This window comes from Taeniopygia guttata, chromosome Z (genome assembly GCF_048771995.1).
Source record: "Taeniopygia guttata chromosome Z, bTaeGut7.mat, whole genome shotgun sequence".
Taxonomy (NCBI): Eukaryota; Metazoa; Chordata; class Aves; order Passeriformes; family Estrildidae; genus Taeniopygia; species Taeniopygia guttata.
In genome coordinates, this window is record NC_133063.1 from 18,432,689 (window position 1) to 18,449,678 (window position 16,990).

At 40.0% G+C, this 16,990-nt stretch overlaps 1 protein-coding gene across 9 annotated transcripts in view; it reads right to left on the reverse strand.

The window, feature by feature from the left end:
- Positions 1 to 13,078: 13,078 nt before the first annotated feature.
- The window catches only part of SLF1 (SMC5-SMC6 complex localization factor 1), a 37,063-nt gene continuing 33,151 nt past the window's right edge, over positions 13,079 to 16,990 (reverse strand). For all 9 annotated transcript variants that reach the window (XM_030258229.4, XM_012577432.5, XM_012577435.5 and 6 more), the window contains one exon: positions 13,079 to 15,242. In XM_030258229.4, coding sequence (XP_030114089.1) covers positions 14,746 to 15,242 — 497 coding nt within the window. In that variant the 3' untranslated portion in view covers positions 13,079 to 14,745. The remainder of the gene's footprint in view (positions 15,243 to 16,990) is intronic.

A 16,990-nucleotide genomic window follows, 5' to 3' on the forward strand; every position in this document is an offset into this window, starting at 1 on the left:
ATTTCTTTGTGCAGAATTTTAGTATTTTAAATTCCATAACATACAGGGATGGGGGCAGGGGGAGAGAGACAACAAACATCTGTTTGTTGAAAAATTCTGAACTCCTTTTAAATGCCTCACTCAAAACTGATCTCACTGAAAATATAACACACAGAGGCAAGAATAAGAGTACTTATTGATTATATATGATTCTCCTGCCACAACAAAACAATTTAAAATCACAATTAAAATAGTTTGTGAGTGAACCCATTTTCACTATTTGCAGTTTGTCTATGCTGCTTTGTATAGGTGGCCTCTGTAAAGAGCCAATCCTGTCTTATGCCATAAATATTGCAACATATCTTCCTTTTCCAGACTGATTCTGAAGTCCATTTCTAACCTGTTGGATTAGGCAGGCTTTATTCCAAAAGCAGCTTGTCTGTTTATAAACAATAAAAAAAAAATAAGGCATCTCAAAATAATGAAATTGTCACTGTTCTCAGTAAATAAAATATAACTTTATGTGAGTTCATAGAAAATTATTAGTTTAGTTGGGGTCCATATTTAGATTGGATGTCATCACACTCAGAATCCACTAAGATTGATTAATCTGAGAGGCTGTTGTTACATTCCTGCTGGTAACTCACAGTACAGAGTTTGCTTACCCTGTTTTTACAGTTGTTCCTCTTTGGAGGAACGTATTTGTCATAATAGCAATGAACTTTTAACTGGAAGAGCTGCTGTATTATAACTTACTTAGTATTTTAAATCCAAGTGCAATAACCCCAAAGTTTTTTTTTTTTTTTTCTATTGCATTTAAACCAACAGTGGAATAACGAGAAAGTAATTAAGCAGTCTGCATACAGTCTATCAGCTAATTTGGTCCCTTAGAGCATAGGCTTCACCAGCAAGAGGAAGACCTGCCAGCAAGTGCCCTGCATGATGCCAAGGTATTAAATGTGAAGATAATTCAGGAGCATGAAGCAAAGGAGGTAAAGGAAAACTTATTTCTTTCATCATTGTTAGATTACACATGCTACAGAACATAATTAAAAGCTTTGCAGCTCTCTGCTCAGCAGCCAGGGGTCCCAACCTGTGTTTTAACTGACTTGTGATTTACACAGAGATTGAATGCTTTGTGGCAGAAATTCTTCAGTTGACACTGACCCACTTGCATCTGCACTTCAACTCCCAGAGTCTGCTCCAAGCCTCTACCACCTCCTCACTGAATGGTAACAGCAAAAGGTATTGGCTTTTTATTGAGCTGCACAGTCAACAACAAAAAAAATCTCCTTTCCAGTGGTATTTTTGCTACATTATAGGACTGATCTTACTGATTTGAAGTGTGGTGCACTGACCATTTCTCTGACTTGCAAAAATTTAGACCTCAGAACCAGACTGCTGGGCACATATATCCTTGAGTTACATTCATAAAAGGAGTTTTTTTGCTGCCTTTTGAACAAATATGGTGAAAAATTGAAACATTTTTTTCCTTACTCACAGGATTTCCAGCCCCGGGATATGTAACAAGCTCAACAATCAAATGTACTTGAATCGGGAGGAGTCTGTTGTTTACAGTCATGAGATAATGATTTGATCAGAAGAAATGAGCTTGAAGAGTAAAGCAGAACCTTTCTTACACTGTGTTTGTATTCTTCAGACTGAGTTCTTGAACACATCTGTTGGGAAAGGGGAAGAAGGAATGGGGAAGGATTGCTTAAATAATATATTTACTGAAAATTGCATAATTACCAAATATATCTTAAATTCTTGCAGGATTTTTTTTTTAAGGACTGGGATTTGAGTAAAAGACAAGTCTTTCTGCACTGTGTTTCTAAAGTACCTTTCTTACTTAGAAGAAAGTTCAGTCACTGCAATTTGCTGAGGCATAGTACAGTTTTGAGAAGACAGGATTGGAAAAGAGTTGGGAAAGAATTATAGTGGATTATAATGCTGGAAGCAGCCTGTTCTTGTTTTCGCTTCCAATGCAGATACATACTTTCCCCTGACGTGCTTATGAAGACCACAGCTCAAAACCACATTTACATTCACACAGTTCCAACAGCAACCCCATTCCCCATCTCTTCCCAACTTCAGACACGCTGATGGCATGCCATGGAGTTGGCCCTACACCTCTCAGTGTGAAAGGTCCTTCTCTCCTTTTGTCCACTTTGGCCTGCAGTCTCTACATGACCAAACTCTTCATTTCCTAGTGACTACTGATACTAGCAGTTAAAACTTAATTAGAAACTGTCATCCATGCCATCCTCTCCTGCTTCTCCCAATTTGTAATTTTGACAGGCTGCTTTACCTCATCCATATTCTTTGACTAATTCACCATTTTATAGATACAGCTCCTTGACAACAAGGTCACAAAGCTTCAGCTGCTGGTTTCATGTCAGCGCTTCAGCACTCACATACCTCTTACCTGGAGCTCAATGTTTGGTTTCTCACTGCTGCAATAAGCAGACATACATAGCTGTCTTTCATCAGCTCTGCTCCTCTTGGACCTGCAGTGATTCCTATCTAGACCAAGCTCCTCATACATTCAGACTTTGTTGGCTCCTCACTTCCTGGTGGTGACATATTTTGAAGCTGTTCTCTATGATAGTGCAGAAAAGTATAGTCAAGGAAATTAAAATCTAAGTTTAAAGGAAAATTCTGGAAGTTGTATAACTGTTCCTGCAACATGCATGCATCTTGCTGTTGGTTACTGGCTTCTGAAATGTCTGAGCTTGCAGTTTTGCTCTGCTCCAGTTAAAGGATTTTGACCTCTGTGTGACTTGCATCAAGTCATAGTAGGCATTTGATCTGGGGGGAAAACAATTAATATAAATGCATGCCAAAGCAGAAAGTCTGTTGTTTATGAAGTTTGTGTCTAAAATCAGCAATTGTAGCAAGCATGGGTTGCTTAGGCATGAAGAGGATTGTTTTACTGTATTCTCCATCACAGAAAATAGGATTTCACAATGCAATTTACTGCTCTTTGTAAAATACTCTGATTCATAATTAAATAGAGCACTATGATTTTTGTAGTTTGGATTCCTTCTCTACAGGGTAATGTGTAAGCTGCACCTTGAGTAGACATTTTCATAACAAAGAGTGGCATTTGAAAAAGAAATTAATTGTTTAATTAGCTGACACTTTCCATCACTTGGTGTCAAAGCTGTCAAGTTCCAATAAGTTTAAAGCCAGGGTTTATGTTTACTTTTTTTAAGTTGTGATAAAGCAAGGTTCTGATATAATGAATGGAGAGTCAAAAGAGAATCACAGGTGCACACTGCCTATATGATGCAGGGAGTTTGCACCTGCCAGTCAGTAGTAGGAAACTGGCCTCACATATTACTGAGGATGCAGAGTTGAACACTGAAGTGTGCTGTCCCAGAGCTGCCAACGCTGTGCATGGCTGACAGTAATTGAAACTATCATGGCTGTCATAGAGGAAGATGGAGATGAAGCTCCTGTGAAGAGCTTTATAGAAAATCTGCCCAGCTGCCTTGTCTCAAACAAGTGTATTAGTTCATCATTTTTGTGAGTGTTAATTTAAATGATCAGTGTACAATATGAAAATGCATAATGGTGCAAGAGAAGGAGGGAGTTTCTTGGACCTTCTCCATATCAACCTGAATGTTAAACCCTCTTTCTAGTCTGAATAGACAGCTGAGGACACGTGACATATATCACTACATCTAACTGAGAAGTTCTGAGCTTTTAGAAACCCCAGTTCCCACTCTGAATATTCAGTTTCTATGCACAGAGTAGGCTGATACTGTACAGTAGCCATTCCCCTTGCATCACACATTCATGCAACAAGGCAAGGTCACATATTTCAGATTCTCCCATATCAATGATAAGAAATGTGTAAATTCTGATGTTATTTACAAATAATGTCTTTTAAAATTAATTCCTTAGTCCAGATGTTCAGTGAGTTAACGCAGCTGGCAACTTTTCTCCTAATTTCAGCCCTATTCAGCCTCTTACCAAAGGCACATGTTTGACCATGAAAGAACTGCAGATATATAATATGTGTAGACTCCATATAATAGACTCTGCTATTATATGAGGAAATAAATTTTCAATCTTAATCCCTAACCAGGCTACCTGAGCCAGAGGACACAGATCAGGTGGAAAAGTATTTTTGTAAGTATTTTTGTAAAATGGAGGAAGTTTGATGGGTGAGCTATTTGATGGTTAAGGAGTTGGCTGGATGGCTGCACCCAAAATGTTGCAGCCAACAAAGAGCTCGACATTAAAACAGAGAACAGTAGTAAGTGTTGTGGTTGAGGGGTTGTCCTAGGATACTATTCAATATCATCATCAATGACATAGTGGGATCAAGCATACTCTCGATATATTTGCAGGTGACACCAAGCTGAGTGGTGCAGTTGGAGGGTGGATGTGGGGGGTTTTCAAAAATGGAATGTCTTTTGACTAATGGAAGAAGGATACTGCTTTAAAAACTGGCATGGTTTATGCTCAGAGTAGAATTGAAAGCATCCTACCACCCAAACCCACAGCTAAAACATGATGAAGGGTCAGGAGGATGAGCAGGTGACACCAAAGCTTCCCACTCATCAGATAGGAAAGCCACTCTTATGTTGTAGCTTCTCTAAAATGAAGACCGTGCTTCCACAAGGACTGATAAAACACTTTCAGTTTCTCATAAACAGTTGGAAGTGTTTGGGGGTCATAGTCCCACCTCAGAAAGCAGTCTTACTCTGGTAATAGAGGCAATATCTAAAAGGAGTGTTGGTAAAGCCCTGAACTCTTGCCAGAAATGTTCCTCCTCTACCAGCAAGGGACAGAGGTCAGCTTCAGCAAGGCTGCTGGAGGGCAGGCACAGACATGCAGAGCTGTGATTGTGAAAAACACAGCTCAGATAATGTGAAGCTTCTCCTGCTGCAATCCCTCAGTTTAAGTGTAGTGGCATGGCACTTGCCCTGGATAGGAAACCGCAGTTTTAGTTTCTGTTCAGTGTGGGTGGACACAAACTCATATTTTGTAAGATGATGCTCTGGTAGACATGAGGCTGGTCAGATGAAGGAAGAGGGATAGTGGATCTAGTCAATCAGAGTATCAACCCTCTTGCAGCTGGAGCTCAGTACAGAAGAAGATCCAGAACTGACTGTGCAAGAGACAGCAGAGAGGGGCTGCTGCCTTGAAGGCTCCCAGTGGGTAACAGAAAAATTTGGAAATATAACTAGCAAAAAATTATGCAATTTTCTTGAAGATATTACAGAAAAAAAGGAGTGTACATATGCTCCCAAGCAGGAAAAAGGAAAAGAAGTCTTCTCCCCCTTTGAAGATACTCTGGCCTATGGAGATTTCTGGGGAAGAATGCACTTTTGAAAGATAAGGTCTACCCAAAACAGAGCACAGTATTCTGCTTTGTAGGGACCTCTCCCAGCCAGTGTCACTAGATAGAAGCCTAGAGGGGACCTGAAAGTTTTCCTTTGAAATAGACACTTTCTAGAACTCATTATCTTTTATTACAAGCCTTTACTTCACAATCCTGCATAAAATTTGTGCTTAAATTTATAAAAAGTCAATATTTGAAACAGTAGCCTGATTGCCTCTTTGTAGCCCATTATGCAAAGCAAGACTCTCTCTTTTCACTTGGCCAGCCCAAAATATTGCTCTCTAGCAGATGCACAGAGTGTTGTTCATTGATGGCTTGCAGTCACTGTAGGCAAACAAGATAATACCAAAGCAACCCTTCATGTCTTAAACCTGGTACTTCTGTGGTACAACATGCAGTTGAAAGGTTTGGGTTTTTTTAAATTTTGTGGAGAAACTAAACCAAACCAACCCAAAACTCACTCTGGTTTCTGGGTAGAATAGGGTTAATTTTTGCAGTAGCTGGGAGTGGGAATGGCCAGCACACAGAGGTTATTCTGTATTGCTTCCTGCCATTGTGCCTTCTGAAAAAGGACTCTTCTGGGCAGAAAGGGTTTCTTTCAGTAAAGAAATTGTGGTAGAGAGAGCTGTCTGGTATTATCTCTTATTGGAACATTCACCATTGAACAACTACAGGATCCTATTAAAGCAGCAGAATGTTTGGAAGAAAAATAGTGTGGCAGTTCCAGAGAGGAGGGAAGCTCTACAATGTGCCTGGACCCTGGCTACTCTTTATTGGACACTATGTGATACTAAACTGCACAGGGATTTTTTTTGTATTGCATCCAATACACCTGGAACCAACTGCCCAGGGATAGAAACCCACTCCCACTATTTGCCTTGGACCGATCCACACAGCTCTGGAAAAGGCTGAGGCTCCAGAACACTTGTAATACATTGAGTATGTCATTGTATGGGAAAATACAGCAGAAAAAGTTTTTGATGAAGGAGAGAATATAATAGAAACCCTTCTGAATAATTTTGCCTCAAACCATAGCAAGGTCAAGGGACGAATCCAGGAAATTCAGTTTGTAGGAATAAAAAGGCAAGATGGAGACATCAGATTGCAATGTAGTCAATAAAGTAACAGCAGTGTCCTCACCAACCACCAAAAATGAAGCACAGGTTTTCCTAGATGCTGTGGGTTTCTGGAAGATGCATATTCCAGATTACAGTCAGTTTGTAAACCCTCTTTGTCACGTGACCCAAATTAAGAATGATTTAAAGAACAAGCTTTTAAACTAATCAAACAGAAGATTGTTGATGCAGTAGCCCTGGGACCAGTCAGGACAGTAAAGATGTGAAAAATCGCTCTACACTGCAGATAGGAAGACTGGCTCTTCCTGGAGTCTCTGGAAGAATAACTGCAGAGATTAGAGGATTGTAGGATTTGTAATTTTCTCTTCTGCCCCCCCATCCCCCTTTCCCGCGCGTTCCCCCTTTGTCCTGCGTTCCCTTATCACTCCCCCTCACCCTGTGGTCCATCCCTGCCCCCCCCACCGCCTTTCCCATCGCTGTCCCCAGGGTTTCCCTGCCCCTGTCCCCTGCCTCCCGTCCCATTGGCCACGGCTGAGGTTCCCCCCCACCCCCGCACGGGGTATAACCGAGCCCCCCACTCGGTGCCCCGGTGTCTCGGGAACACGCTCCCGCAATAAACACGTGTTTGCACCCGAGCCCCGTGTCACCATTTCGTCTGTTCCCGCACTAGAACTGAGCCTCGCAGAGCCGAAGGGGAAAGCGGCCGCCGTCTCTCCCCCTCTCCCACCGTGCTGCCCACAGGTGCCTGCCCGGAGCCGGTCTCGCACGGCAACAGAGGATGAACCCTTGGGTTCTGGAATCTGGGATACAAAGCATCTGAGGCCTACACTCTCACTAAAAAAAGATATTCTGTCAGCTTCTGAAGGAGTTCAAGCTACTTCAGAAGTGTTTGGCACCAAAACACAGCACCCTGGGCTTTAGATATCACTGAATGAGAGATATGGACAGTGCTCTGTCTCTGCACTGACTTGTGCACAACAGTAAATGCACTGCAGGGGTGGCTGGACCAGGCTGCTGAATTGTGGCAAGACATCTCTACCCAGGTAGAGAAGCTGTCTGTAAAGGTATATCATGTAGATCCACACATACCCAGGAGTTGGGCTGCTGAAGAGCATTTGAAGAATGGACAGATGGGTTGGGCTGCCAGAATGATCCCCTCTCTCAGGGGGATCTGGACTGACAGCATAAGGGTGAATTATTTCTGGTTGATGGGCCCACGATGCCTCAGGCCATCAGAAAAGAGGGTAACATACAGATGGGCTCGTGGCTTAACTATGGGGTGGATTTAATGATGGACACTATTTCCCAGATAGTGATCCAGAACTGTCAAACGCGCACTGTGATCAAGTAGGCCAAGAAGGCATAGCCCCTGCAGTATAGTGGATTATGGTCACAATATAAATATTGGGAGGTTAAGCAGGTTAATTACCTGCCAAATTAATTAATCACTCTCCTGCAAACCCACCAAGGCAGGCCTATGTGCTGACATTGGTGTAAGGAGCCACTGGATGCTTGGAGATGTATCCTGTGCCTTCCACCACTGCCTGGAACACCAGATTGGGCCTTGAAAACCACAAGAGGCAAACTTATCTGATATACCTTTACAGTCAGTACTCTTAACAAATGGTATAAGCTGAATGTTCACTCTTCAAATGTTTAATTTTAATTTCTGCTACATTCAAAATTATCGGCAAAATTCCAGCATCAGTAAGATAGTTCTTCCAAAAGGCTAAAGAAATTTGCACTGAAAGAACTCAGAAAACAGGATCTCACTTTCTTAGCTGGACTTGAACTTGAGTTCTCTTCCTCCTTTTTTTCCCTTTCCAGCCAGCAGGATCTTTGAATATGAACAGGAAATACTTTCTGATGTTGAAAATCATCAAAATGGTCTAATTTCCCTCATTTTAAAATGCGTATTATCATCAGCTATAAGGAGATAGATGTATTGTTTCTTAATATTTCTAATTTTTTTTTATCACTTTAATTGTGGTCTCCAAACACTTTTTCTCAGATGTCTGTGTAGATATTTTTACTGGAGCTCTGCAGCTTTACTGTTTCATTTCTTCTACAGAGAGTTCAGTGCCTGCCTGCTGGACAGTCTACTGAGCTCATGCATTTTTTTAAAGGCATGTTTTATTTATTCAGATGTCTAAAATATGCTATTATAATAGTATTTATTTGTAGCCTGATTTAAATCTTCTTAGACGTCTTAGACTAATCAGAATTCTTTTTTCCTTTTTTTCCCCTTCAAGATTACAAGTTTGGTTGATAAATCAGATGCGCTTCCCTATCTTTATGTGAATATGAGCACAGAGATTAATATTTTTCAAAGTTATTTTTAGAGCTGTTTTCCTTAAAATGCATCATTTCACATCCTAATAATTATGATGACAAATTTAGGAATTTATAAGAATCTTTATATATAACAATTGGATGATTGTAATTACTTTATATGCATTTAACAGATTAAAAATTGAGTTATTTGACAGATTTTAAAATGTATTCACTTGGGAAAAATAACTGATCTTGAAATGATCACAGAGTGAAGTCTGTTCTTACCTGAAAATAAGCTGGAGCTGGATCCCCTTGAATGTACTGGGCGCTCTTCACCACATAGGAACATGGTACTGTGCTAACGCAAAAAGGCTCAGTGTGGGCCTGGGACAAAGGCGGTCTCTGTCATAAAACCAGAAGACTTTAGGTTGGAAAAGGCCTCTAAAATCACCAAATCCAACCCTTAACTCAGCACTGCCAAGCCCACCACTTAACCATGTTGTTAAGTCCATATCTGCTTACCTTTTAAATCCCTCCAGGACTGGTGCCTTGGTAATCTGCATCAGGGTTTGACAACCCTGTCCATGAGGAGATTATTCCTGATTAATCCAGCCTACACCTCGTTGAGGTTGTTTTATCTTGTCTTGTCACTTGTTACTTGAGAGAAGAGACCAACCCCTCCCTGGCTACACACTCCTGTCAAGTAGTTGTAGAGAGTGACAATGTCACCCCTGAACCTCCTCTTCCAGGCTAAACCCCAGCTCTCTCAGCCATTCCTTATTTGACGTGTGCTCCAGACCTTTCCTTAGTCCCATTGCCCTTCTCTGGACATGCTCCAACACCTCAAGGTCTTTATTGTCACAAGGGACCCAAAACAGAGCACAGTATTCAAAAGCTGATGAGGCAGATGAAACATGGTTTGGTACCTTTTGCAATACAGCGATTTAACTGCAGTCAGACTTGTAGATGGTGCAAGAAGAGCTTCAGAACTATTCAGTTAGATTGAGTAAAGGGACCTCAGCCTCTGAGGTCTAAACCTCTTCTCTGTTGTAACAAATTTGAAATGGTTATGCAGCAATATTTAAATTTTATATGCAAAATTTTGCTTCCATATAAAAATAAATCAACAGCAAAACTTTTGAGGCCAGACTGTGATATTCTGGTGGTACTTACTTACCTCTGTGAGTGACCATTTTGAAATCAAGAAACACTCTCCAAAACTCCTTACAAACAATTTTTGATGTGCTTCCTATCTTGTAATGCAGTAGTGTGAAACAAAGGATATATGATGCAGTGAGAGGGACCAATTTTATTTTTATTTATGCCTCAGCATATGTTATAGGGGCGTACATGTGCTTGGAGGCCTGTCCCGCAGAAGGCTTTGCCTGGCAACCAAAACAGGGCAGAGAAAGGACAGATTAGAGCAGCTAGCTGTGACTCAAAACCCGCTAGTTTTGCTTTGGGTTTCTTAGACGAATCAGGGGCTCTCTCGGAGGGTCAGTCTGGCCCTTCTCTGCCTTGCAGCCTCCCGCCTTTTTCTCCCAGTGGTCCTGCTTTCTGTCCGTACCTGCTTTGCCCTGCATCACCTTTTGCACTAACCAGCTCACCAAAGGGACGACCTCGTCGCTGCATCCCCAACGGAGCGGGCATCTCTGCAAACAGTCCCGGGCACAGCCGACGCCAGCCTGCACGCAGCCGCAGCCGCCCCCATTGCTGTTTCCTGCGCTGCCCGCCGCACTACCCCGCCGCAGCACTAGCCCGTGGCGACCAGCCCGTGGCCACTTCGCGCCCAGCCGACGCTGCGGCCACCACTGTGCTCCCCGCGCCGCAGCCGCAGCGCCCCGACCCGGGAACCCGCCGGTGCTCCAGGACCGCGCCCGGACGGCGACAACCTGTTCTCTGCCGACGGAGGTGTTAAAAACGGGACCACACTCCCGGTACTAAAAGTGATGTCAGCATTTATTATAATAAAAAGAAAGGCCTAAAGCCAGGGGGCCCGCAGGCTGAGTAGGAGCGTTCCCGTCGAGGATGATGCGGCGCGGGCGCTGGGTCTTCTGAGCAGCGATGTCCCCGACTTTCCAGGTGGAGCGGCACTTCAGTGGATCAGATTTATCCTTTTTTTTTTGTCCCTTTGGATTGGTTTCTTTTTGGATCCTTCATTTGCATGAAGGTTTAAGGCGCTTGATTGGCCCATTATAGTTCTGTCCAGGCTGGCTCGTTTCGCTGAGGGGTGGTGTATTACGGTACGTAGAGTACCGTATTTGTTACAACTCTTTAAACCCCTTTTACCATAACCAGACTAACGGTACATGCTTAACAATTATCAACTATTTTACAACCGTTTCTAACCTATTTTTAACAGAGGGAATACGCAGCCTGCTGCTGTTTGGAAATCGTGCCCAGCCAGCCACGGGAGCTACGCGAACACACCGCGGTTCGCACGCTCAGCCTGCCAAGCCAGCGCTGACGGAGCGCCGGGGCTCTTGTGCTAGCACTGTCTCTGTCTTCTGGTTCTTTCTCCTTCTCTCTTTTTTCCTCTCTGCTCCTTTTCCTATCTCGCTTTTGTAGGAACACTTAGCCTTCTTTATCAGTAAATGGGTCTCAGATCTAATATTTCTGCGTTTACACTTTATTCTCGTCTGAGAAATTTATCAAAAAGAATCCTCCCCGACTGCCAGTTTTCTAGTGGGACGGGAAACAGAGGGTATACAACACTGAAATTAATACTTAATGCAACTTTCTGGGCAACTTTCAAGGCTTGACCGACATCTTTGTGTTCAACTAAAATTCCTGACTTGTGTATCCCAGTGTCCTCTAATGTTTGTTTTACTGCTATCAAGTGTGCTGACGTCTGTTACTGACTGGGAAGTAGCACTGCAGCATTATCATCTGGTACATGTATTTTCTCCAACTGTATCCTGAACGTAAAAAATAATTAAGTTTTTAAAGGCTTAGGAAAAAATAGGATTGTGTGAGGGAATCATATACCTTATCATATATTTGTATTCCATATAATTTATGGAAAGACATACCTTTGTGCTTCTGAAGTATGCCAGTGTGTGAAATGTGGGCATTTAGAGAAAAAGGGTGATTTTGTTTGTTCTTTTAGATAAGACAAGGTACCCTACATACCAAGAGAGGTTTTAAAAAGCAAACAATTATTGAAGCAGTGACCTTTGAAAGGGGAATAACACGCCCTGTCTCCACTTTGCAGAAGGCTAAATAAATTGATTTTATTAAGCTAAATTATATTACATTAATACTATACTATGCAAGAAAAACCCGTTTCCAGACAGTCACGACACAGCTTTGACCCAACTGGCCAATCAATCCAAACAACCATCACCGGTGTCCAATTAACGACTCACTCTTCAGTAAACAATCTCCATAACACATGCCACATATGTCAAAGAACAGCTCCTCACAATTTCCCAGGAAAAATCCTGGGAGAGAGAATCATGTCTCTCTCTGTTCAGAGAATGTGAATACCACAATCACTTCTTAATAGATCTCGGTTTAACAGAAAAATTTTGCTATACTGAAAGAAACCAGGTACTCTGATAAATTGGATGAAGCATATTATTTTCTGTTAAATATGACAGATATGCCTAAAACTTTTTAATGGTATAGGAAGTTTGCAAACTTGAGTATATGTAAAACTGAACTGCAAGAAGTGGGAAATAACAGGAAAACTTTCAGTGTATGATCCTTAAATTAAGAGAACATTAGAACAGAATGACGTTGCCACACAAAGACTAATGATGTGCAAAGACAATGTTTAAGCTGGGCTACCTCCGGAACATAATTCATGTATTTGCTAACTTTTGACTGTTTTGTTTTCCAATGTTAATAATGTTCACTTAGTGTATGTTACCTACAATCGTGGAGGGAGGTACTTGAAACTAATTTAAATAGTGAAGTGTGACTTTTTAAATGATTGATGTGCCATTTTTCTTTATAAATTATATCAATAATAACAAATAACTGTGGGCATGTCTTGCCTAAATAAGCAGAATCACCATCAGGCCAAAATGAATGAAAGCTTGTCATGCTGCCATTTCAGTCAGTGTTAAGTTAGAATTCTGAACACTCAAAGAATTTTCTTTTTGAGACCCACCAGAATTTTTTCAAGGTCCTGAGTCCCACTTACTTAAAATTAAAAATTACACATCAAATTATTGACTAAAAGCAACTATTACTATTGGAAACTTAAATTTATGTTTTGCACTCCTTAGAAAGTACACACGTAACATTTCTTTCATTTTGTCCTACAAAAGGAAATACTGAAGTTTATTAGTACATTTCATATATGACAAAGGTTTTTTCGGTGTTTCTTACTAGAGAAAAATTAAAAGTGCACAGACAGAAACAAATTCAATATGCACTGATGTTTTAGTCTATTACGTATTTATTTAAAAAAATAATAGTTGGTCATTAATAAGCATGGAACATTTGTAAGGAAGGTCTGGTTCCAAAGTCAGCTTGGTTTGAGCATCTTCTGTGGATTGCTATGAGATCATATATCTCAGCTGCAGAAAGGCTAAACGGAAATTTTATTTTGCACATGCTGGATGAATCAATGGAATTGAATTCCTCTAGTCAAGCAAGATCAGTTACATAAGCAGATCTTACTCCACATCCATTCTTTTTTTTAATAATATTATAAATGGCTATTACAGAAAAACTGGAATTTGGAATGCTGCTTATTCGTCCTACCTTTTAAAAGGTTAAGTTTTTAAGTCATCTATTACTGAATCTTTTAGAAAAAATAATCAAGTATTCTTACTCTAAAGCAGCTCTTATTTCTCTTCGAAAGGGATAAACTTCTGTTTAAGTATCTCTTCTCCAGATGTCTACAAAGATACAGGACAGGAATTATAATTTTTTCTATATAAATGAGCAATAAGGGCTCCCCAAAACATGCAACTCTTCTACAACCCCAAACCCATAAGCACAAGTAGGTAATTCAGCTGCCTTGCCTTCAATATCTTTTAAAGAACATGGAAATGTCTCTTTTTCTTAATTAAGTTTGAAGTCTGTCTGATAGAATATGTAGTATACAATCCTAAATTGTTTAGGGCATTAGTTTAGAGGTTTACCATGTGTAGTTTGCATGTACTCACAGAAAGGAGAATCAAAGTTTCAAATTAATTGGGGCATAATTTTTAAGGATATCCATTCTTAGTTTCAGAATATGATGTCCAGTATATATTTAAACTCTTGTTCTATCCTTTGTAAATACCTCTGCCAGCATAACTAGCTCTGGGCCACTGCTTCTACCTGCATCTTCCTTTGAGGTTGTCCCAGGAGTGTTACCAGATCATTACAGGCCAGAGTAATGGTTTTATCAAATCACTGCAAGCCAATGAGTTGGAGCAGAGCCAAGGACAGCCTTAAGTTTTGCTGAGGGTGAATTTAGTTCTTCAAAGCATCACTGACTGGGGAAGCAGCAAGTTGTATGCACTGGAGTCTTGCAGATCACCAAGTGTCTGAGCCAGTCTCCTTCGCTTGGTCACTGCACAAATAAATGAGACTACAAGCAACATAGTGCTGATGAGGAATAACATTTTCCACATCTTTGGGTGACCACTTCTATCAAACAAAGACATGGGAAATGTTATATATTCATTCTATATAGTGCCTTCCTTTTTGAATTTTGTAACATGCAATTAATTTACATAAGAATTTACTTACATAAATTTTCATTTTAATTATTTTTTATTAAATAAGAAGAAAATGGATAGAAGGAATTTGCTTTTCCATATGTTTATATTTCATTACATATTTATAACATTAGTTTTATTAAGGGATATCAAAATATGTTGACATAAGCCTTTCTCAGGAAATTAAACAACCAATTGCTTGGTTTAAGTTTAGGGTCACTGCCTCTGAAAACCGAAGAGAAATATGGCACAAGGCATGTTAAAAAAAAAACAAAACAACTTCCAAGACAGTTTAACTGAGTATAAATGATACAGCACTTTTCTAAGATTACACACATGCAGGCAAGTAGAAGGTAGTAACACTCAAGATTCAGCCAATGTGGTTGTTTGGAATTTAACTGCTAGAAAGATTTAGGCACTGACATGCTTCTACCATAGTTTCCAGAGCTGCTAATAACGCCTTCGCCTGTTCACCAGGGAAGAATAACATGCTTTCAGATATTTCTTGAAGAAACTGTGGTAGTTTTTCAAAAGTTTCTAGCGCTTTAAGATATGTATCTACCAACCAATCTCCAGAAAATGCATTTTTCATCTTAGAGCTATCACAAGCCATTACCGGAAGTACATTTGAACAAGGTATCACTCTCAGAGTTACAGTCATGGGTGTTGACAAATTATAAATGGAACAAAAATTAAGCAGCATCTTAGTAAATGAAATCAAACACAGTTCTTTCTTCTGATCGCAAAAATCTTGTTCTCTGCATTCATAGAAGATTTCAATGCTCTCTCCTGGATAAACAAGATTGAAAAGTTCTTCCTTTGCTGTGACTGACTCAACACAATCCAGTGGCAGTTTCTCATGGGAGTTCCTTTGCTCTAGAAGGACTGGCCCTTCAGGAAAAACACAAATATTAGTAACAACAGCACATTTTGTGATGAAGTGGCAGCTAAACAAGAATTTTGAGTCGCTTACTGCCAGAAGCCAGCATTCCTTTTCTCTACCAAGTTATGTTAATGTAACTGATGACTTACACATTTGCAATGCAAGATAGAACCTGTAGAGAGATCCTTTGTAACAATTTTTTTTACAATATTGTCTTGCATAGAGTATGGAAAAATGTAATGTTATCACTTTTGTAAAGTATCTACTTTTGTAAAATTCTATTAAGTACTTTGTAGACTAGGTTATTTGCAGACACTGAATTCAAATTAATGGCTTGTTACTATGATGGTCTTTATTTTGCTTTTCTTAATGGTGTGGCCAATCTTGCCTTATGTGCAGCAAGGTAAACTGTTGGGGTAGGTATCCAAGCCTTCACCAACAACTGAGTTTAAAAATTTGATCTTAACAGATTTCTGGAACACAAAACATAATTACTCTAATAAATAGATTTAAAGTAAGTAAATGAGACATGTTTGTTTGTTTAGAACTAGCCTGAACAAATAAATCCTTTTGGTATTTCTGGTTTATTAGTACAAGGGACTATTAATATTGAAAGAGCTTACACATCTCTTGGGAAGTTTAAGAAAGGCTGCAACAGTGAGAAAAAATGAAGGCTTTTAAGACACTACAAGTGTTTTTCAAATATGAAGACATTAGGAATCTTACATAAGTTTGTATTAGTATGCTAAAGTAATGATACCATATTAACATGCATGCTTCTTCAGAAATATATTTTGATGACAAAAGCTGAACTCCCACATTTCATACCAATAATACATATTTTAATTTTTCTCAGATTAAAACTGTATTATTATTACTGATTATTTAGTATCATTAATTTCTGTGATCTAAATTATTGAACTAAGTAAATTCACACTGAATAGGTAACATGCTTTCTACCATGGGCCTGTCAGTTACTTGACAGGCCATAACTCAAGAGTGTAATAAAGGCAAAGATAAAGGTACACATAGCCTTACACTTGCCAGAAAAACTTGATGAATGCAAGTGCAAGTAGAGCTTTTCCCCTGTGATAACAAGATCATCCACTACCTATTCTTCACAGCAGCCGAGGAAAAATACACATCTGTTAGTGCATTTCCAGCTCGGGAGCTGGGCTTACTATAATATTGGCTATTGCATCACTTCAGGTGATAGAACTGAGCCCAGGCATTGGCTTGGCATGTTAGATGCCAAGGTGACATGGCACAGTAGAGATATAAAACACCTGGGAGCTACAGAGCTGAGATTCAGAAAATGGAGGTAGAACTGCAGAAGCAATGTATTGATTATGATCTGGTGCTTGCACGACAGACACAGACACAGCCTTTAGGGGGCAGGAGAAGACTGTAAATACAGAGGGTCATATGCCAAGAATCTATTAAAATTTAGTTTCTCTACCTTAATTAATAGGCTGCCTAAATACACTCTTCTGCCTCATGACTAAGCACAGAATGATTTTTACTGAAAAAATTCGGGTTTGGCATATAAAGCACAGTTTAAACTGACACAGTAGGGCAATGGTACAGGTATTGCAAACACTCATTCTAATAAATTAATTAAAAGGAGGAAGAGTTATTATCCAAGATGATTCTTTGCGGGTATTTGGGGGTTTATTTTTAACATGCTAAATTAAATACATTGGTATGGTACATACCTCAAGATACAAATGCCCTGTCTCTGAACAAAAAGTATTGT